Source organism: Archocentrus centrarchus, chromosome 20, assembly GCF_007364275.1.
Source record: "Archocentrus centrarchus isolate MPI-CPG fArcCen1 chromosome 20, fArcCen1, whole genome shotgun sequence".
Classification (NCBI taxonomy): domain Eukaryota; kingdom Metazoa; phylum Chordata; class Actinopteri; order Cichliformes; family Cichlidae; genus Archocentrus; species Archocentrus centrarchus.
In genome coordinates this window covers 1,307,155-1,330,962 of record NC_044365.1, presented here as the reverse complement: position 1 = coordinate 1,330,962, position 23,808 = coordinate 1,307,155, and the positions used below count along the sequence as shown (strand labels likewise).

Below are 23,808 nucleotides of genomic sequence, written 5' to 3'. Positions count from 1 at the left end.
AATCACATCACATCTCATTAATGTCATATATCCATGTTTGCTCATTGAAAGCAGCAAGTGCCACAGACAGTGTGTTACAGGCTGTGTGTGAAGGACACATTGAAGGCTGGCCTATGAAGAAGTGCAGGGTTGACCAATCACTACACTGCTACTGGGCCAATGTGAGACATCATCAGCATCCAGAACGACATGATGGCAGAGAAAACTGTCATACTGCAGAACTTCAGGAGTGATTTTAGAAAAACTTCATCATGCACACCAAAGGGTGCAGCGCACTGTCAGAGTTGGTGTCTGGGATGTTCTTTTGGTCCTCAGTAATTGTTTCTGTCCTTCTTGTTCACACTTTTTTGGGGAAATTAGCGTACACAACAAACACGTTATAATCCAGATGTTTTATCGATCTGATCAGCGGCTAAAAGCACTCCTACTTCTGAATACCTGTCATCACATCACAGCTCCTGGGATTTAATGTTTAATAGCAATAATAATGTTTGTAAGTGAGAACTGGTTCTTAAACATTTTACCTGCAAAAATAAAGGTTTCAAAATAAAAATAACTGCTGTAAACATGACACAGACACAAACATGACACAGACACAAACGCCCACTCAATCACAACTCAACAAAATTGTTGGTGTGCGTAACATGCTTTGTTAGTTTTGTTTTTCACACACAAATTTATTTTTGCAAGTATTGATAGTATTTTTTTATATGTTAAAGTGATGAACTATCTGATTAATAGACTTGTGCTCTTTCCCCTTTTTTTTTGCTCCCTTTCTCTCTCCCTTTTTCTTCTCTTTATTTTCCTCTTTTTCAGCCTGTCAGCTCTGGCTGTTACATAGTATGTGAAAAAATAACTCAGATAAATAAAATAAAGGGTTAAAACATCAACAAGAAGAGCCTATTGAGAACCTATAGAGCTCATCTTGATGTTTGGCACAACAACGCATTCAGATCACAGTTCTGCTTGCAAGATCTACCAGACATGACAGGCTTAAAAAAAAAAAAAAAAACTGCTGTGAAATAATACTACAGAGCAGAGAACTAGTAAAAGAAAAAAATCATCTGAGTCTGGTATTTGTGACGGGGTGCGCGGGGGGTGCACCTGCTTGCTAATTGCAGTGATAGAAGAGTCATGATGGACATTGGTGAAATTCTCAGCACGGCGCAGCGCTGGGTGATCAACCGCTGGCTAGAACCCTGATCAATAAATAAATCATTAAAAAAATAAAAAATCAGCCCTGAAAGCTGACATGGAATTTTCCATGGATTCCTCCTCTGGCTCAGCCCCTCTACATGTGTGCAGATTTTATCAGAAAATGCTGCAACATTCAAGAAAAGAACAATTCAGTTCAATTCAAACAGCCAAATCTCAACAAACTGTTGCCTCAAGGCTCTTTGTATTGTAGTGGCACCAAAGCTCTGGACCTGTTTACACTCCAGCTCCATTTAGCTGACTCTGTGGCATCTCTTAAAAAACAGCTGAAAACTTTTCTGTTTAACCAGCTTTCTGTGGACTTTATTCTTTTTCTTTTAATATGGTAATGTTATTATGTTTTTAACATGGTGTTTTATCTGTTTGTTTGATATTGTGTTTTAATTATTGTGCAGCACTTTGTGACTTTTTGTCTGTGTAAAGCACTAAATAAATGAACTGAACTTACTTACAACAGGGTCTTACTTACTGGATCAGGGTCACCTGATCCAGCCCTAACTATAAGCTTGATCATAAAGGAAAGTTTTAAGCCTAATCTTAAAAATAGAGAGGGTGTCTGTCTCCTGAATCCAAGCTGGAAGCTGGTTCCACAGAAGAGGGGCCTGAAAGCTGAAGGCGCTGCCTCCCATTCTACTCTTAAGTATCCTAGGAACCACAAGTAAGCCAGCAGTCTGAGAGCGAAGTGCTCTGTTGGGGTGATATGGGACTATGAGGTCTTTGAGATAAGATGAGGCCTGATTATTCAAGACCTTGTAGGTGAGGAGAAGAATTTTAAATTCTATTCTAGATTTAACAGGGAGCCAATGAAGAGAAGCCAATATGGGAGAAATCTGCTCTCTCTTTCTAGTCCCTGTCAGTACTCTAGCTGCAGCATTTTGGATCAGCTGAAGGCTTTTCAGGGAGCTTTTAGGACAGCCTGATAATAATGAATTACAATAATCCAGCCTAGAAGTAATAAATGCATGAATGAGCTTTTCAGCATCACTCTGAGAAAGGATGTTTCTAATTTTAGAAATATTGCGCAAATGCAAAAAAGCGGTCCTACATATTTGTTTAATATGTGCATTGAAGGACATATCCTGGTCAAAAATGACTCCAAGATTTCTCACAGTGTTACTGGAGGCCAAAGTAATGCCATCCAGAGTAAGTATCTGGTTAGACACCATGTTTCTAAGATTTGTGGGGCCGAGAACAAGAATTTCAATTTTATTTGAATTTAGAAGCAGGAAATTAGAGGTCATCCAGGCCTTAATGTCTTTAAGACATTCCTGCTGTATAGAGTGTTTTGTTGGCCCCTAGTGGTAAAAAATAGGAGTACCTGTCCCAACCTTTTACCGTAACTTGAACAGGACTGCCTTCGTCTGTTGTATCTGTTTTTTCTGCCGTTCACGATTAAACCACATATCCACGTTTCTGCTCGATCCTTCCTAACATAACTAAGAATATCACAACTGGCGATGAGGTTTTTAAAGATTCCCACAGCGTAAATGAGGCTGTCGACAGACTGGGTACGGAAGTGAAAGAAAAAAAAAAAAAAAAAACGAAGACAAAGAGAAAAAAATGTATTTTTCAAGACCGCAAGCTTTTGGGGAGCTAACATGTGAGTCGTGTGGACGAATATGATGAGTCAAAAGAAGATTTTGAGTCATATCTGGAGCGTTTGGAGCAGTGGATGTTGGCAAATGGGGTTCCCAAAGAGAAGAAGGTATGCACTTTCCTCCCTGTAATTGAAGCAGATACTTACAGGCTGCTAAAGAATCCGGTGTCTCTGAAAGTGCCAAGCACTATGGCATATGCAGTGCTGACTACAGTGTTGAGTGCACATTATAAGCCAACCCCAGTGATGATAGCTGAGCGTTTTTGTTTCCAGAAACGTAACCAAAAAGAGAGGGAGTCAGTTTCTGACTATGTTGTTGCCCTGAGACAGTTGTCAGCCACATGCAATTTTGGACAATATTTGGATGAGACCCTGAGAGATGGCTTTGTTAGTGGGCTGCGATCTGATGCTGTGCAGCGCAGCCTACTGTCAGGGAAAGATCGTACTTTTTCACGTGCATGTGAGATTGCAGTATCCATGGAACTGGCCTCAAAGCATACTATGGAGTTTCTGGTCGCCATGAACCTCATCAAGTAAATGCCCTGACAAATGCTCCCAATTTTTCCAACAAGGGATGGAGAGGATATAACATAAAAGAGGGGAGTAACAAAATAAAGAGCTGGAAAGGACCTAAAAAAGACACGGTAACAAAGCAACCATGCTATTGATGTGGTGGAAAACATTCGGCACATGATTGCAAATTTAAAAGTGACGTCATGTTTGTGCAAAAACAGGACACATCACTCATGCCTGTAGAAATAAAAAAAGCAGTCAGCAAGCTCAGTATGTGGAAACTGAGGATGATGCATCAAACAGGAATGGGGAAGCAGAACTTTTTGGAGTGTATTCCATCGCCTCCACTGAAAAAGGATACACAGTGAATGTTTCACTGGGAAACAAGAAGACCACCATGCTGCTGGACACGGGATCAGCTGTGTCAGTGGTATGTAACAAGTATTAGACACACCTCACTCATTTCCCTAGAAAACCAGCCAGTGGGCTAAAGCTTAAGTCGACTCAGGCCAACAGATCACAGTTCATGGATATATTGAGGTACCAGTACAGTTTGAGACACAAAAAATGACCCTATCACTGATCATTGTTCAGGGAGACAGGCCAGCTCTGATGGGACAAAACTGGTTAAAAAAACTACAGCCAAACCGGAAACAGATTTTCACAGTACACAACGTGCTGGTGCAGAAAGAATCAAAACCAGGAGTACAAGACACGATCCAGCGCCATCAGGCAGTGTTTTCAAATGACCAAGGCTGCATCAAGGGATTTAAAGCCAGAATCCACACTAAGCCAAACACCACACCAGTTTTCTGTAAAGCTCGCCCAGTTCTTTATGCACTAAAGGAAGCTGTAGAAAAACAGTTGGACACATTAGAAAAGGTGAAGGTGATTTCAAAGGTTGAGAAAAGTGAGTGGGCATCTCCTATTGTTACTGTACCAAAAGCTGATAAAACAATTAGGATATGTGGTGACTACAAAGTCAGGATCAACCAGTGCATTGAAGAGGAGAGATACCCACTTCCTAATACTGAAGATCTGTTTGCTACCCTGGTGGGAGGAGCATCATTCAGTAAACTTGACCTTTCTCATACCTATCAGCAGCTACAGTCAGATGAAGAGTCAGGAAAGTATCTGGTTATCAACACCCACAAAGGTCTGTACAAGTACAGTCGCCTCAGCTATGGCGTTTCCAGTGTTCCTGCTCTTTTCCAGTCTGTGATGGATCAGATCCTTCAAGGGATGGATCATGTGACCTGTTTTTTAGATGATAATTTCATCAATGCGTCATCAGAGGAGGAACATTTAAAGAGGTTGGAAGCAGTGCTCACACGTCTGAAAGCCTAACTCTGACACTGTGCTTCTCCAAAGTGCCATTTCCTTCAGAGCAGTGTGGAGTACCTGGGATATCGGATTGACAAAGATGGTCTGCATCCTGTAGAGGGAAAAGTAGCAGCCATAACAAAAGCACCAGAACCAACAAATATCACTGAACTCAAGTCCTTCCTGGGTCTTCTAAATTACTACAGTCTTTTTCTGGAAAACCATCCACCCTTCTTCAGCCTCTGCATAATCTGTTAAAAAAAAGATGCAAAGTGGTTTTGGACCCCAGAATGTGCAAAAGCATTTAAAGCTGCAAAAAGTCTGCTGCTGCAGAATAAAGTTTTGGTGCATTATAGCACACATCTGCCACTGAAGTTAGCCTGTGATGAATCACCTTATGGGGTAGGCGTGGTCATTTCTCATGCCATGGAAAATGGAGAGGAAAGGCCTGTGGCCTTTGCATCAAGGACATTAACTGAAGCTGAGCAGAAGTATGCGCAAATAGAAAAAGAGGCCCTTACCATCATTTTTGGAGCCAAGAAGTTCCACAAATATCTGTATGGGAGGAAATTCACCCTCATAACAGACCACAAACCACTGTTGGCTATACTGGGACCAAAGTCAGCTGTCCCAACACTTGCAGCCCTAAGAATGCAGCACTGGGCTCTTATACTGATGGCATTTCAGTAAGACATCCAATACAGGAGAACTGGTTCAAGGCTGCTAAATCTGTCAAGCTGTACAGAATATGTCTGTGTACATTCTCAGTCATCCAGGTCATAGTAGTCTCTGGAGCTTGAAAAAGGCGACTGGACTTCTTTTTGTTTCTTGAAGACGTTTCACCTCTCATCCGAAAGGCTTCTTCAGTTCTCGACCAAATGGTGGAGAGACCCAGGTATTTAAACCCCTGTGGGCGTAGTCCCCTGGAGGTGGTTATGACCCTCTATTGATCATGTGCGTAAACACATGTGCCGAGGTGTGAAGGGAGGCCTGGGTCATATTTAATCAGTGGTTTCAGTTGAAACCAACTTAGGACTTTGCTCTATTGTTTATGTGGCCTATTGAGGTCACTGGAACAAAGGTGTGAATGGGGGCTGAGACATCTTGGAAGGAAGCTCAGGACAGCACTGTAAGGGGGGGAAAGTTGGTGACGTAATCCACCTCCTCTGTTCTATGATGGTTGTTCACAGTGGACATAGATGCTTCTTTCACTCCTCTTTCAAACCATCCGTCTTCCCTGTCCAAAATGTGAACATTGGCATCCTCAAAAGAGTGACCTTTGACCTTCAGATGCAGATGTACAGCTGAATCTTGTCCTGTCGAGGTGGCTCTTCTATGTAGAGGTCCGAGCACTCTTCACTGCACTGAACAGCATACACTACATCGCTGATCTTGTGTTTGGCGGGTTTGTCCTTGGGATGAACCAGTTTTTGTCTTAGGGTGTGACTTGGTTTGAAGTATACTGAGATGTCATGCTTGGAGAAAATTCTTCTGAGTTTCTCTGACAAGCCTGACACATAAGGGATGACAATGTTCTTCCCTCTTGTCCTTCCTATTCTCTGTAGTTTGTGTTTGGCCTTCATTCCTGTGCATCTTAGCTGATTTGATGAAGGCCCAGTTGGGGTAACCACATGTTTTGAGGGCTTTCTTAATGTGTGTGTGTTCCTTATGCTTCCCTTCTGCCTTAGAGGGAACACTTTCCGCACGGTGTTGTAGGGTCCTGATCACCCCAAGTTTGTGTTCCAGAGGGTGGTGGGAGTCAAAGAGGAGATACTGGTCTGTGTGTGTGGGCTTCCGGTAAACTTCAATGTTGAGGCTTCCATCTTCCTCGATAAGCACCGCACAGTCCAGGAATGGTAACTTGTTATCTCTGGTGTCCTCCCTGGTAAAACGTATGTATTTATCCACTGAGTTGATGTGACGAGTGAAGGCTTCTACTTCTTGGGTTTTGATTTTGACCCAGGTGTCATTTACATATCTGTACCAGTGGCTAGGTGCCATCCCTTTGAAAGAACCAAGAGCTTTACTTTCCACTTCCTCCATGTAAAGGTTGGCTACAATGGGAGACACTGGGGAGCCCATGGCACATCCATGTTTCTGTCTGTAGAATCCATCATTATATTTAAAATATGTTGTGGTAAGGCAGAGATCTAAAAGTGCACAAATCTGATCTGGGGTGAAGCTGGTTCTGTTCAGTAAGGAATCGTCTTCCTGTAGTCGTCTTCTGACGGTCTCCACTGCCTCAGTTGTGGGTATGCAAGTGAAAAGTGAAACCACATCAAAGGACACCATGGTTTCATCTGGATCCAGTACAAGATTCTGGACCTTGTTAGTAAAATCTGTGGAGTTTTCAATGTGGTGGGGTGTGATGCCAACAAGCGGTGATAAGATGGTGGCGAGGTGTTTGGAAATGTTGTAGGTGACCGAATTTATACTGCTAATAATGGGTCGGAGTGGGACTCCTTCTTTGTGGATCTTTGGGAGTCCATAAATGCATGGAGTGGCTTCTCCAGGGTACAGGCGGTAGAAAGTGGGGCGGTCAGTGGCTTTTTCCTTTTCAAGTTGTTGCAGGCAGCAAACAACTTTTTTCTTGTAGTTGCTTGTGGGATCACGTCTCAAGACCTCATAAGTATTGTTGTCACTGAGGAGTGTAGTAATTTTGTTGTGGTAATCCGATGAATTCAGAACAACAGGTCACCTCCCCTTGTCAGCTGGCAGTATCCTTACTTGATCCTTACTTAGGGCTGTGATGGCCTTCTTCTCCTGAATGGTGAGGTTGGATGGAGGAAGTCTTGCACTGGAGAGAGTGGCTGAAACTTTCATCCTGATCTGTTCTGCTTCAGGTTGGGATAGTTTGTTATTTCTTATAGCGGTTTCTGTGGCTGTGATGAGGTCTACTATAGGAAGCTGTTGTGGGGCTATGGCAAAGTTGAGTCCTTTGGCTAGTGCATTTTCTTCTGGTTTGGTGAGGACCCTGTCTGATAGGTTCTTCACCCACTTCTCTTGGTTTCCATTGCTTATGGTGTCGTCCTGTTTGTAACAGATGAATGGTATGCCTTGGTTTGCAGAGTTTGAAATTTACGTAGTTGTCTTTCCTTGCCTTTGATGTGTTGTGCGAGCTGGGCTTTGTCCACAAATGTAAAAACTTCTTCTATGATGGTGTGAGGTAAGAGGGATGAGAGTTTCTGCTGAGTCTGGTGGATTTTGTTCTGGAGTGCATCTATGGTGAAATGGACCTGTCTTATCCTTTCACTCAAAAGGTGGTTCTGTGCTCTCAATAGAATCTGGTCAGCTCTGTGTCCTTTTACTGTGGACCCAAGGTGCAAACTCTTGGGAACCAGTCTGGGCTGTCTGCATCTCAAGTTGAAATGAAGGTGGTTCCTGTAGTCCGCTAGCTTTCTTGAGTCCCTTTCATACTCCCGCACCAATTGAAGGGTGTTCCCCCCAAAGTGCAAGGCAATATGTCTGTGTAGATTCTCAGTCATCCAGGTCATAGTAGTCTCTGGAGCTTGAAAAAGGCGACTGGACTTCTTTGTGTTTCTTAAAGACGTTTCACCTCTCATCCGAAAGAGGTGAAACTCTCATCGGAAAGGCTTCTTCAGTTCTCCAGGAGAACTGAAGAAGCCTTTTGGACACATTGATTTTGCTGAAAAAGACCAGCACTTTTTCCTAGTTGTCACAGACAGTCATTCAAAGTGGTTGGAAGTTTTCCTGATGTCATCCAGCACATCACACAAGACCATTAAAATTTTGACAGGGTTATTTGCTTCATATGGACTGCCAGAAGAACTTGTTTCAGACGATTGGACCACAATTGGAGTCAAAAGAATTCAGGCAGTTTCTGGAGTTAAATGGATCAGACACACAGCTGTACCTGCATATCACCCTGCATCACACGGAGCAGCAGAGAGATCGGAATGATCTCGGATGAAAAATGTGCTGGAAGCAGATGGGAAGGCCACATTGCCGCTCAGTCATTGATTGGCAAACTTTCTTATCATGTATCGCAGTACGCCTCACACTGTGACGGGTCGTGCACCTGCAGAGTCATTCCTGAAACACCAGATCCGAACTGGTTTCAGCTTCTCAAGCCTGAACTCACCAGACATATTGAACAGAAACAGTCTGAGCAGGAGCGACATCATGATCACAGAGCCCCACCTGCACAGGTTTCTGCAGAAGGAGAGGCTGTGAAACTTCAGAGGGGGGCCTAAGAAATGGACTCAAGGAACAGTTCTAAAGAAACTGGGAAGTGTTACTTATCTGATACAAGAGGGACAGAGAACACGGACAATATGTGTGGACCTCATGTTACCATGGAGACAAACTGAGGAACCCCCAGTTATATCTTCACGGTTCCAGAGGAGACACCAGAGGTGATCATGGACCGTACTGTACCAGAGATAACACCATGTCCATCTGAAAATCAAGCATCACAACCATGACCTGCTGAATCACCGCGGCAAACAACAGAGGGACCACCAGCATCAACCCCGGAATAACCCGAAGCCCATCTGAGAAACGCAGATACCCTGAGAGACGACGTTTTCCTCCAGAGAGACTGAATCTTTGAAAATGCATAAAATAGGATTTTGTTTTTACTGCCAGTTGATGTTTGAAGTGATGCAGCATTGAGTGATGGCTCCATTTGTTCATTTGTTAGTAAGGGCAGTAGAACATGTTATTTGGAGCTTTGAATGCATTTCTTTGATTTGTTTCAAGGGGATGTTTTTTGTGAAGTAGAAATCTTAAAGGGGGGAATGTAATAGAGTGTTTTGTTGGCCCCTAGAAAACATCTATGAGGTGTGGAGTGGGATCCAAAGCTCCTCTGGATACAACAACAAGAAATGACTTATGGGTGACCTTCAGAGGTGGGAAGTAACCAAGTACAAATACTTTGTTACTGTACTGGAGTACATTTTTCAGGTATCTGTACTTTACTTGAGTATTTATTTTTCTGAGTACTTTTTACTTTTACTCCCTACATTTTTACACAAGTATCTGTACTTTCTACTTCTTACATTTTCAAACAGACTCGTTACTTTTTAACACGTCAGAGCAAAGTCTCTGGAGCTTGAAAAAGGCGACTGGACTTCTTTTTGTTTCTTGAAGACGTTTCACCTCTCATCCGAAAGGCTTCTTCAGTTCTCAACCAAATGGTGGAGAGACCCAGGTATTTAAACCCCTGTGGGCGTAGTCCCCTGGAGGTGGTTATGACCCTCTATTGATCATGTGCTTGAACACATGTGCCCAGGTGTGAAGGGGGCGTGGGTCATATTTAATGGTATTATATTAATCTTTGACATTGGAACATGGGTCATGGCGTGGGTCATATTTAATCAGTGGTTTCAGTTGAAACCAATTTAGGACTCCGCTCCATTGTTTCCCCATTATCAGCAGTATAAACTCGGTCACCTACAACATTTCCAAACACCTCGCCACCATCTTATCACCGCTTGTTGGCATCACACCCCACCACATTGAAAACTCTACAGATTTTACTAACAAGGTCCAGAATCTGGTACTGGATCCAGATGAAACCATGGTGTCCTTTGATGTGGTTTCACTTTTCACTTGCATACCTACAACTGAGGCAGTGGAGACCGTCAGAAGACGACTACAGGAAGACGATTCCTTACTGAACAGAACCAGCTTCACCCCAGATCAGATTTGTGCACTTTTAGATCTCTGCCTTACCACAACATATTTTAAATACAATGAGGGATTCTACAGACAGAAGCATGGATGTGCCATGGGCTCCCCAGTGTCTCCCATTGTAGCCAACCTTTACATGGAGGAAGTGGAAAGTAAAGCTCTTGGTTCTTTCAAAGGGATGGCACCTAGCCACTGGTACAGATATGTAGATGACACCTGGGTCAAAATCAAAACCCAAGAAGTAGAAGCCTTCACTCGTCACATTAACTCAGTGGATAAATACATACGTTTTACCAGGGAGGACACCAGAGATAACAAGTTACCATTCCTGGACTGTGCGGTGCTTATCGAGGAAGATGGAAGCCTCAACATTGAAGTTTACCGGAAGCCCACACACACAGACCAGTATCTCCTCTTTGACTCCCACCACCCTCTGGAACACAAACTTGGGGTGATCAGGACCCTACAACACCGTGCGGAAAGTGTTCCCTCTAAGGCAGAAGGGAAGCATAAGGAACACACACACATTAAGAAAGCCCTCAAAACATGCGGTTACCCCAACTGGGCCTTCATCAAATCAGCTAAGATGCACAGGAATGAAGGCCAAACACAAACTACAGAGAATGGGAAGGACAAGAGGAACAACATTGTCATCCCATATGTGTCAGGCTTGTCAGAGAAACTCAGAAGAATTTTCTCCAAGCATGACATCTCAGTATACTTCAAACCAAGTCACACCCTAAGACAAAAACTGGTTCATCCCAAGGACAAACCCGCCAAACACAAGATCAGCGATGTAGTGTATGCTGTTCAGTGCAGTGAAGAGTGCTCGGACCTCTACATTGGTGAAACCAAACAGCCTCTTCACAAACGAATGGCACAACATAGAAGAGCCACCTCGACAGGACAAGATTCAGCAGTACATCTGCATCTGAAGGAAAAAGGGCACTCTTTTGAGGATGCCAATGTCCACATTTTGGACAGGGAAAACAGATGGTTTGAAAGAGGAGTGAAAGAAGCCATCTATGTCCACTGTGAACAACCATCATTGAACAGAGGAGGTGGATTACGTCACCAACTTTCCCCCGCTTACAGTGCTGTCCTGAGCTCCCTTCCCAGACGTCTCAACCCCCATTCACACCTTTGTTCCAGTGACCTCAATAGGCCACAGGAAACAATGGAGCGGAGTCCTAAATGGGTTTCAACTGAAACCACTGATTAAATATGACCCACGCCCCCTTCACACCTGGGCACATGTGTTCAAGCACATGATCAATAGAGGGTCATAACCACCTCCAGGGGACTACGCCCACAGGGGTTTAAATACCTGGGTCTCTCCACCATTTGGTTGAGAACTGAAGAAGCCTTTCGGATGAGAGGTGAAACGTCTTCAAGAAACAAAAAGAAGTCCAGTCGCCTTTTTCAAGCTCCAGAGACTACTATGACCTGGATAACTGAGAATCTACACAGACACGTCAGAGCAAAGTTTGTATTTCCATCAAACATCAAATGATCTGAGTCTAAACGGAGGAATAATAACACATAAGAGACAATCGTACTGGTGTATCCTCCATCACCGGGTACAAAGGGATTAAATACACAAACCCATATAATTATGTCTCATTTATAGCGCTATAATCAGGGGTTACAGTTGTGCTCACGGCACATAAACAGCTTAGCTAGCGCTACTGAAGAGGAGCGAGCATAAAGGGAGTAACGTGTGGCAGGTAAATGCAACGTTTCTAAATGCTCAACAAATATCAGCAAACACACAAAGTGTGTGCAGTTTGTCACACAGTGTGTCTGCGAGCTAAAAGAAGAGCTGCTGTATTTCAGGGAGAGCAAAGAGAGAGAAGTTCACTCAGAGATGGAGAAAGAGGACAGGAGAGGAAGAAGAGAGGTTAGATTTAAAGGTAAGGACTGCAAAACAATCTGAGGTATGCTGACTTTGTGTTTTTCAGAGATTGCCTGAAAATACTGCAGTTTAGTGTGTAATAAACAGGTCAGCTTGTTGTACTGTATTTACAGTAAAGCTCTGTGTTGGTGCACAGAGGCTGTGTTCATGGTCAGAGTTACAGGTTACATCAGTGCAGCAGAGATGAGTTTGAATCAAAGCTGCTGATGCTGAGATTCATTCACTGAATCCAACATTTCTACAGCCTGTATGCTGTCAGTGTAGGGGATGGAGATCAGCTCAGATAGCTGTGAAATACTGGGTTACATCTTTGTGAGTTCAGTTCATCCACACAGAGCAGTAAACCTCAGAGCAGCAGCAGCAGGGCAGCTGATCACAGCCTGCACACCAACATCATTTACTGCAGCTACAATAGAAAGCTGTGATTCTTCTCCCCATGCAGAGTCACTACAGCTGATCTTAGGGTTCCTCCAGCTTCTGAATCCCACTGTAACCCCTGAGTATCCTCATGTTGGTGTTTAGGTGGAGGCACAGTCATCCTCTACTATGGAGGACACAGAGAACAGAGCTGTGTTTAAATTCCCTTTAACAGTTTGTGTCCTACATAACAGATTCAAGCTGAGTGCATTCATTAGGATTAAAATTTAGATTAGAATAAAATTTGTATTCTCATGTAATATTATTTTATATTATTACAATAATATATAATGAGGTTCAGTTAGCTTTACACAAAAATAGCAGGTAGAAACATCCTCCAAAGAACTACTTTTACTTTCTTACTTTGAGTACATTTCAGAGCCTGTACTTTTTTACTTTTACTTAAGTAAAGAAGTTGAACCAGTACTTCGACTTTTACCAAAGTATTTTTTTAACACGAGTCCTTGTACACGAGTACTGCTTCTCCACCACAGCTACCCCATCCATCTCCTTGCATCTCTAATGCTGCAGCTACTTCCTGCCTCACAGCTGCTCCTCCACCCCTGTCTGTCACAGAGTCAGGGGTCACAAAGAGCAGCTCACAGAGATGGTGGAGATTCCTCCTTAGTTTCTGGGTCTCAGAGCACAGACAGAAAGGCCACAGTCTGTCAGGTTTCTGTGTTTCTGGGACATTAGTGAGCAGCACGGGGCTCCACAGGACTCTGTCCCGGCTCCTTTTCTTGTCACATTGTATGCAGCAGACTTCAAATCCAATTCTGAGTCCTGCCACAGCCAGAAACACTCTGAGGACACTGCCATGGTGGCGTGCATCAGGAAAGGACACAAGTTTGAATACAGGGATGTTGTTAAAGCCTTCAGTGAGTCACAAACAACAGCTCATACTGAGGACCTCTAAGATGAAGTATATAATAGCAGGTTTCCAAAGATTAAGGCCCCTCTGCAGCCTGTGAAAGTGTGTGGGGAGGACACAGAGGTGGGAACAAAATATAAATATGGAGGTTTACACCAAGATTAAAAAGTGGACTGAATACAGATGAACTCCACAAAAAGGGGCAGAGCGTCACTTTGTGTTAAGAAGATCAAGATGTCTGCACATGTGCAGTAAAATCCTGAAGATGTTCCATCAGTCTGTGGGGCAGCTGTGCTGTTCTATGCTGCAGTCTTCAGGTTCCTGTTCTAGAGTACCCACAATGCAATGAGAGCCAACCTGAGGTCACACGACTGGATTCATAGTCCACGTCTCAGTCTCAGAGGGATGTGATGTACTCAGAGAGCACTCGGTGCTCGATTGTGTTGGGCTGTCTCGATCGCTGCGCTCGGTGCTCGATTGTGTTGGGCTGTCTCGATCGCTGCGCTCGGTGATCGATTACTCTGTCCTGTGTTGTTGTAGCTGATGTTTGAACAGCTGTGCTGCATCCTCACCTCCATGAAGGATTCTAAGATGATGAGGAAGGTCATGTCCACAAAGGTCACAACAACTAAATTAATTTACTCAATAATAATATGAAAAAACCAAGATGGCGGTGCGTATGAACGCAGCAGCTCTAGGTCAGAGGTCAGACTCAGTCACAGGATGGGCCAAAGCTGCAAACACAGTCTGAGTCAAACAGGATCGACCTTTACTGAACATCTAACACTGCAAAGATTTGATTCAGCAATATGAATCTGAATGTCCATAAATCAGCATCTTCATCCTGAACACATTAAATATAAAATCATATTTTCCTTCAACAATAACATCAGAAAAATGAGAAAGTTTCAGATGAAAACTGATGATTTCAGCAGAAAGTCCAGAAAGAGTTAACAAGTTCTTCAGTTTGTCTCTCCTTCATTTCTTTCTTCCTTTCTATGAACTGACAGGTTTCCTCAGCAGCTCGTCTCACCTGTGTGATCAGGTCCGTCACCACATTCAGAAGCTGTTTCCTCCACAAACACTCACACTCATTTCAACCTTTGCCTCTTACAAACTTCTCTGTCTGTCTTTCTGTCATTGTGACGCGTTGTGTCTTCAGGACTTTGCTGCAGCGTTTCCTGCTGTGTGACGCAGTGATGCGCTGTCAGCTCACCTGTGCAGGTGTCCCTCTGCAGCTTCTCCTGCATCCATCCCATAATATAACTCTCTGATCACATACGATCATCCTCTCATTGATTGGATGACGCTGAGATGGTTCCAGTCTATTAAACAGTGCTGAAACAAACAGGCATGTCCACGTGTGATCACAGCAGAACACTGAGTCCATGTTAAATATGAAGCGGCTCACTGATGACTGTGGAAACATGGAGTTTCCTTCCAGCTGCTGAATGTGTTTCATTCCAGCGTTATGGCTTCATTTTGGTCCTTAGTTTGGTAGGAAAAGTGTTTTTGGACATACGTGTTAATGGTTGGACAGCGACGAGTAGTTCTATTTAAAGATGAACTTTGGCTCCTCTAGTTTTACACGCATTATCACATTAAACAGTTATTGTCAGTGGAACACAGGATTATGGACACTGTGGCATTAATAATAAATCTTCTTTCTTTGGCTGTTTGAACACTACAGCACCATTTATCATTTTTAGTCCATATTCAGGTAAATATGAGCTGAAGCTGCTGTCCTGTTGGAGGCTGCAAGGCTCCTCGAGGGCCTGGCTGACTGCCACAGATGTTGGGCTGATGTTTGCTCTGCTCTACACTCTCAACACTGAACATCCAGAGAACTGGAGCTAATCTAAGAGCTGAGAGCCAAACTGATCCAGGAACAGCCTCTGAGTGTTGGACTCAGACTGATTAGATTTAGATTTAGGTTGGTTTGAGCACAAAGCCCTAAAGACACATTTCTGATATGTCAGCACTACTGAGGGGCAGCTGGTCCCATCTGTGGACACACAGTACTACACAACTCATCTCATACTCAACACACACACTTTGCATCAATCAGCAGCAGTTTGACTGGTTTCCAGGTGAGCTTCAGGTGAGCATTTAGGATTCCTCCAGTCTCTGAGTCACAGAGTCACATGACCTCACCAAAGCTGATTGGTCGGTTGCAGTGACGGTCCTGGAGCCACATTAATTGTGATGTTGTAGGAAGAACAGGAACACGGGGATATCAGCCTGTTAGTGGGTTTAGTCGTTCCTGTTTGTCCTTCTTATTGAAGTTACCTGCTGAGAGCTCACACTGTTCTCTGTAGGAATGATGTCAGTCTGACTCGGCACATGTTTGGAGGCAGGTTTGACTGTGGGGGCGGAGCTGCCTGAGCCCCGCCCACTAGGTCTTATACTTAGAACTGTGAGTAAGAACAGTACTCAGTTAATCAGGGTCCCCTCTCTCTGAATTAGGAAAGGTCGAAAGGCCGGGCGGCACCCTGTGGAGGGCTAAATGAGGGCCGTGGGCCATTAGTTGACCATCACTGTTTGAAGCTTTGAAATGTCATCATTGTTCTGCTACAGTCAATGGACTAAAGCAGAGAAGAAGAACACAGACTTTACCATGAACATCCTCAGTGTGGATCAGTATAATATCAGCCTTATGTCTGCAGTTTAGTGTTTCACATCAGATTCATCTCAGCACAACTAAAACATGGAGACTGACCTCAGAGTTTCAAGAACACATCGTGGACTCTCCAGAAAACCACACAGATGCTTCACTCCTGAATCCTGCAGCTTGTTGTTGTTGGAGGTTGAGGACCTGTAGTCGTTACTCAGGTCCAGCTCTCTCAGATGGGAGGGGTTGGACTTCAGAGCTGCTGCCAGATAATCACAGCTGATCTCTGACAAACCACAGTCCTCCAATCTGTATAAAGAATCAAAGATGTGAGTTTATTAGACAAAGTTTGAGCTTGAAATCATTAATATTGTACCACTGTTAACAACATCACATTGTGTTGGAATAAAGTTTAGTTTTGTGAATAAATGTGTGAAATGCTCCTAAATATAAAGTGAAAATAAAGCTGATGACATTTGATTTGCTGCAGTTTCTTTGTGAGGGAGCAGTACATACAAACAGCTGCAGAGGGCGTGTCTGATGGATTGAACATCAAACAGGAAGTGTTGAGCTGAAATCTGCTCAGAATGAGTGCAGGTGCAGGTGTGTCACAGGTGAATGTGGGTGGACTGTCACACTGTGTCAGTGTAGCACGAGCGCACTAACATCCACTCTGATGGGAGTTTATTAGACAAAGTTTGAAATCATTCAGTGTTTCATAATCAGAGCTGAAGAAGCTTCAATGTACAAGTTTATAACATGGAAACTCCAAACAGCTGAAGCCAACAGGATGCAGCTTCAAACAAACAAGAGAAAATTCTGAGAAAAATTCTGAATTTTTCACATTAAAACTTTATAATAAAAAACTACAAACACTAGAAAAGTCGTGTTGTTCCTTCAAGGAACCTCATGGCTTCACTTTTAAAGGTGAAGTTCTGCAGAGAACGTTCTCAATGCTGAACAACCTGCTGCTAGAATTCATGCTTTTGACTGTGGCTACAATCAGCAGAGGAACCGTCCACCGAGGGTGAAGCTGTTTGCACTTTGGAAGTCCTGGATTCATCACACTGATGTTAATGTTAGCTCACTTATTGTGCCCAACGACCTTTAACCTTTGTTTTAGGGAGAAATGAGCAGACGGTTCACTCGTTCAGCTCAAAGAAAGGTGGTTTATTGACAGGAGCCAAACATTTGTCCAGTCCAGCAGATACTGGATTTAATTTGTCTCTCGGCTTATTTAGAAGCCCTAACAGTGAGACAGGCAGTCAGTGTGGAAATCCTCCTTCTCTGAGTGTGTTTCTGCAGAGCTTTATACCACCCTCTCTCTGCTTTGGTCTTTCTGAGTGAAAATACAAAGTCTGCACATGTATTTATGAGTCCAAGCAGTGATTTAATCCTGCAGCTTAACACACATTTGATTCCCTTTGTGTGAGAACTGCAAGAATAGAAGAATAGAATAGAATGACTTTATTGTCATTATACAGGATGTACAATGAGATTGGAGGGCCACTCCTGTTCAGTGCCATGCAACAGAAAATCAAACTCTCTAAAATAAAAATATTATAGTCTAGTATAATCAAGAAATATACAGAAAATAAACAATGTATAAAATATACAAAAAATAGAATGTATAAAAATATATACATACATTGGTGCATCTGTACACTGTAAGAAAAGTAAATGCGTGTATACATATAATAATGAAGATGATGAATATTGCACTTGGTGAATGAATATTGCACTAGTGAATGAATAGTGGATAATACACAATATAGGAGTGATAGATACTGTTCAGTATGAATAATATAATATTGCACAGAGATGTGGGTGTTGCACAGTTACAGCGGGTGAGAGTGTGAGTTCAGGGTGGTGATTGCTCTGGCGAAGAAACTGTTCTTGAGTCTGTTTGTTCTGGCTTTGATGCTCCTGTAGCTCCTGCCAGAGGGCAGCAGGTCAAAGAGGTCAAAGCCAGGGTGTGAGCTGTCCTTGATGATGTTCCTGGCTCTGCTGATGCAGCGGGAGGTGTAGATGTCCATCAGGGAGGGGAGAGGGCAGCCAACGATTCTTTGTGCTGTCTTGACTACCCTCTGAAGCCTGACCCTGTCTGCCTCAGTGCAGCTGCCGTACCATACTGTGATACAGTACGTCAGCAGGCTCTCAATGGATGAGCGGTAGAAGGTCAGCAGCAGGTTTGAGTCCAAGTTGTTCTTCCTGATGACCCTCAGGAAGTGAAGTCGCTGCTGAGCCTTTTTGATAACAGCTGTGATGTTATCTGACCAAGAGAGATCAGCAGAGATGAGGACACCAAGAAACCTGAAGGTGTGGACCCGCTCCACACGCTCGCCGTTGATGTAGAGGGGAGCTGGGTCAGTCCTGTGCTTCCTGAAGTCGATGATGATCTCTTTGGTTTTCATGGTGTTCAGTACCAGGTTGTTCTCTGAACACCAGGCTGTCAACTTCAGGACCTCCTCTCTGTAAGCTGCCTCATCTCCCTTTGAGATGAGTCCGACCACTGTGGTGTCGTCAGCAAATTTGACGATGAGGTTGTTATTGTGGGCCGGACTGCAGTCATGGGTGTAGAGGCAGTACAGGAGGGGGCTCAGCACACAGCCCTGTGGGGAGCCAGTGCTCAGTGTGCGGGTGGAGGAGAGATGGGGGCCAAGTCTCACAGTCTGGGGCCGGTTGGTTAAGAAGTCCTTGATCCAGGAACATGTGAGAGGGGGGAGGCCCAGGGTGTGCAGTTTGGTGGTGAGAATGTCCGGGATGATTGTGTTGAACGCTGAGCTGTAATCCACAAAGAGCATGCGAGCGTAGCTCTGCTACTGCTCCAAGTGGCTCAACACAGAGTGGAGAGCTACAGCGATGGCGTCCTCTGTGGATCTGTTTGCATGATATGCAAACTGATGGGTGTCGAAAGTGGGGGGCAGATGGTCTTTGATGTGCTGGAGAACCAGCCTCTCAAAGCACTTCATGATTACCGGTGTGAGGGCCACAGGGCGGTAATCATTTAGGCTGGTGACAGATGACCTTTTGGGCACGGGGATGATTGTGGCTGTTTTTAGGCAGGGGGGGATGACTGCTTGGGCCAGGGAGAGGTTGAAAATCCTGGTGAGAATCAGGGTGAGCTGGTGGGCACACGCTCTGATCACCTTGCCAGGTACTCCGTCTGGTCCGGTAGCCTTCCTGGGGTTCACTGCCAGGAGCACGCGCCGTACCTCATGCTCCTGGACAGTGAGTGGGGTGCAGCCTGGTGGGGGGGGGGGCAGGACTGGAGCAGATGGGTGGTCCTGAGGCATCTCAAAGCGAGCAAAGAAACAGTTAAGTTCCTCTGCTAGTGACACACTCAGGTCTCCTGCAGTCACATCACAGCCTCTGAAGTTTGTGATGTTCTGAATGCCCTGCCACACCTCCCGTGTGTTATTGCTGGACAGATGGGACTCTATTCTCCTCCTGTAGTCCGTTTTGGCTTTTTTAATTCCTCTCTTCAGGTCAGCTCGAGCAGCACTGTACAGCGCTCTGTCGCCTGACCTGAAGGCAGCATCACGGGTTTTGAGGAGTGAACGGACCTGGCTGTTCATCCAGGGTTCCTGGTTAGGGAAAACCCGGATGTTTTTGCTGACAGTCACATTTCCGATACAGAACTTAATGTAGTCCAGTACCGTCCCTGTGACTGTTTCTAGGTCCTCGTGTTCGAATAAGTCCCAGTCTGTGTATGCAAAGCAGTCCTGTAGGTCGGAGAGTGCGTTTTCAGGCCAGGTTGTAATGGTTTTTACAGTAGGCCTGGCTCTCCGTCTGAGGGGGGTGTATGCTGGGGTGAGCAGCAGGGAAAGATGGTCGGACTGGCCGAGGTGGGGGAGGGGTTTGGCTCTGTAAGCGTGCTTAATGTTGGAGTAAACATGGTCAAGAGTGTTCTCCCCTCTTGTAGAACATTTGACATGTTGGTGGAATTTCGGGAGTACAGTCTTTAAGTTGGCCTTGTTAAAGTCTCCCGCGATAATAAGAACACCGTCGGGGTGGACCCGCTGCTGTTCGTTAATGGCGTTCAGCAGGAGAGAGAGCGCCATGCTAACGTTAGCATCGGGAGCTATATACACAGCTGTGACGATCACTACTGTTAGCTCTCTGGGTAGAAAAAAAGGCCGACATCTTACAGACATGTACTCGAGGTCTGGGGAACAATGTTTGTCTATGATTGTTCCGTTGTTACACCAGTCCTCATGCACGTAAATACAGAGACCCCCTCCCCTGCTCTTACCGGAGTCCTTGGTCCGATCTCCGCGTAGCAGAGTGCGGCCTGCTAGCTGCACGCTAGCATCGGGAATGTGGGGGTTTAGCCAGGTCTCGGTGATAATCATTACACAACAGTCACGAACATAGCGATTTACAGCCAGCTCTAACTCTAGGTTGCCCGTTTTATTTACCATGGATCTGTGGTTGGAGAGATACAGGCTCGGCAGAGGAGGCCTGTGTGGTTGGCACTTCAGCTTCAGCATGAAGCGGGACCTGCAGCCCCGCTTCTGCTTCCTCTCCCTCCGCCGTCGGCGGCGCCTTCCAGACCCGATAACAATCCATGGAGCACCCGGCAGTCTCGCTATGTCGTCTGGGATGTTATGAGTGTAGTGAAAATCACTCGATACTGATAACTTGTGCCGGTAGCCAATGTCCACAAGATCCTGGCGTGTGTAGCAGTTGTTTGCAGAGACAAATGCACCAAAACTAACAAATATGAAATACAAAAAGTACAAAAAAGAGCACCGAAAGGAAGAGCCGTGAGCCGCTGCGTCTGTGCGCGCCGCCATCTTGGATCAAGTGTCCAGAGTGAGGACAGGCTGAGAAAGCCACTGCTGCAGATCATCTGTGGGCTCTTTGAGGGAGAGCTGATGGGACAGAGGCTCTCCACCCCTGATGAGACACCAGGACAAATTCAGCACTGTGTGAGGAAGAGGAGGAGGAGGAGGAGCAGCCAGCAGCAGCTGAGAGATGGAGGTAAGAACAGGGGGAGGACAGACAGGCTGTTGTCTCTCTGTGAAGGAGCGCTACAACCGTTTAAAGAGCTCCTTCAAATCCATCGTTTTAGGACATGTTCGAATCCTTTGACCATCAAAGTGGGAGTTTTCAAAGGTGGAAAAAGCTGCCAAAGTGTCTGATGAAGGACATTAGCTAACTGTAATAACATGACAGTGTTGTGTTTACAGGCCCGTGGTCTCTCAGCCTCAGATACATCACAGACCAATCAAACATCTCAGTTTCATCTCAGCAAAATTCACACTAATGAGATCAAATGGAGATTTTCACGTTCATCTCTGTCAAACGATGCTGAACGAGACGCTCTCACAGCTGATGTCATGGTCGCTAGGCAACCTGAGCGGCCCTCCGTAGGCCGGACCGTCCCGTTTAACGGCCGTTCACTTCCGGCCTTCACGGCTTTAGAAGGATGCAGCCCCTGAGCCCCCTGGGATCCAGCTACATGTTCATGAAAAGGTACCTGATCATTTGGCAGCAGTAACAGTAAAGAGGGGAAAATTAATGCCACAGATATTATTTTATGTTTCAGGGACATTATGCAGTGTTAATGGGTGCTGGGATCTTCTTCCATCACAGCTGGTTTCTCCCTGTAGCTCAGTCATTGATCCACACAGGACTGTGGAACATCAGCACTTGGAGAGGGATTTGAACCCTCGTCTTCATTCTGTGAGCTTCCACCTCTGTGATCTCTCTGATATACTAATGAGTGTCAGAGCAATCAGAGATCAGGATTGGTCCTTCAGGATGCTGATGACTCTGGAATCAGGAGCCTTCTGGATGCTGTGGAGTCCCATCATGGCCCAGTCCTTGATCAGTGTGTTAGCTGCTGTGACCAGTCTGTCTCCAGGCTCCAAAGAAATAGTCTGGACCTAACTCCCACCCACACCACCCTGTGGCCCCCACCACCTCCACTTCGACATTAGAGGAACTAATTGTAATGTTCAGACTGCAGTGAAACTTCCTCCACTAGGTGGCAGTGTTTGATGAGAAAGTGTTAGTGTAGCTGCCCTGTAGGCAGGAACAGGAAAATGCAGGATTTGTCCTGAAATTGGGAAAAGTGGTTAGCACTATGGCCTTAAAGCAAGAAGGTTCTAGGTTGGAGCTTCTTGGTCAGCTGGGCCTTTCTGTGGACTGTGGAGGTTCTCCCACAGTCCAATGAAATGCTGCTTAGGTTCATTGGTGCTTCTAAATTGGCTGTAGGTGTGGATGTGAGAGTGTGTGCTTCTCTGTGATGGACTGCTCACCTGTTCAGGTGTACCACGCTGTTCCCTTCATCAAAGTTACCAATAAAGTTCCAAAGAAGAAAGAATGCAGAGAAATGTGCTGATTTAAAGCCTTTGAAGTGCTTCAGATGATATCTGTCCACTTGTGTCCACTAATTGATGAATGTCAGCTCTCTAATGCAGCTTTGATCTTCACAGTCTGCTTTATGAAGCTCATTCTAACCCTGAATGTCAGAGTGTTCCTCCTTCTCTTTGCCATCATTCATGGTGGCAGTGGAGGACATTTGGATGTTGGACTGTGTTTTGGATGTTGTGTGTCTGTTTTGTGTTGGACTGCTGTCTGTAAAGCAAACGGCCATTTTGGTTTGGATTTCAGTGTCAGACAGCCTTTAAGGTGGAATGAAGTGTTTGAGAGTTTCACAGTGAATTATCCAGTGGAGGATTTTTCTTCTTCTTTGAAGCTTTGAAATGTCAACATTGTTCTGCTACAGTCAATGGACTAAAGCAGAGAAGAAGAACACAGACTTTACCATGAAGATCCTCAGTGTGGATCAGTATAATATCAGCCTTATGTCTGCAGTTTAGTGTTTCACATCAGATTCATCTCAGCACAACTAAAACATGGAGACTGACCTCAGAGTTTCAAGAACACATCGTGGACTCTCCAGAAAACCACACAGATGCTTCACTCCTGGATCCTGCAGGTAGTTGTTGGTCAGGTCCAGCTCTCTCAGATGGGAGGGGTTGGACTTCAGAGCTGCTGCCAGATAATCACAGCTGATCTCTGACAAACCACAGCTCCACAATCTGTATAAAGAATCAAAGATGTGAGTTTATTAGACAAAGTTTGAGCTTGAAATCATTAATATTGTACCACTGTTAACAACATCACATTGTGTTGGAATACAGTTTAGTTTTGTGAATAAATGTGTGAAATGCTCCTAAATATAAAGTGAAAATAAAGCTGATGACATTTGATTTGCTGCAGTTTCTTTGTGAGGGAGCAGTACATACAAACAGCTGCAGAGGGCGTGTCTGATGGATTGAACATCAAACAGGAAGTGTTGAGCTGAAATCTGCTCAGAATGAATGCAGGTGCAGGTGTGTCACAGGTGAATGTGGGTGGACTGTCACACTGTGTCAGTGTAGCACGAGCGCACTAACATCCACTCTGATGGGAGTTTATTAGACAAAGTTTGAAATCATTCAGTGTTTCATAATCAGAGCTGAAGAAGCTTCAATGTACAAGTTTATAACATGGAAACTCCAAACAGCTGAAGCCAACAGGATGCAGCTTCAAACAAACAAGAGAAAATTCTGAGAAAAATTCTGAATTTTTCACAATAAAACTTTATAATAAAAACTACAAACACTTGAAAAGTCGTGTTGTTCCTTCAAGGAACCTCATGGCTTCACTTTTAAAGGTGAAGTTCTGCAGAGAAC

General features: G+C 44.6%; 1 protein-coding gene across 3 annotated transcripts in view; it reads right to left on the bottom strand.

The window, feature by feature from the left end:
* The window catches only part of LOC115799114 (NACHT, LRR and PYD domains-containing protein 14-like), a 488,499-nt gene that overhangs the window by 118,891 nt on the left and 345,800 nt on the right, over positions 1-23,808 (bottom strand). Inside the window, exons 10-11 of one of the 3 annotated variants that reach the window (XM_030756094.1) lie at positions 22,999-23,172; positions 16,226-16,426 (exon numbers count right to left, since the gene is read on the bottom strand). The exons of 1 other annotated variant lie outside the window; for it this stretch is intronic. In XM_030756094.1, coding sequence (XP_030611954.1) covers positions 16,226-16,426; positions 22,999-23,172 — 375 coding nt within the window. The remainder of the gene's footprint in view (positions 1-16,225; positions 16,427-22,998; positions 23,173-23,808) is intronic. One more of the 3 variants, XM_030756091.1, reaches the window with a different exon arrangement.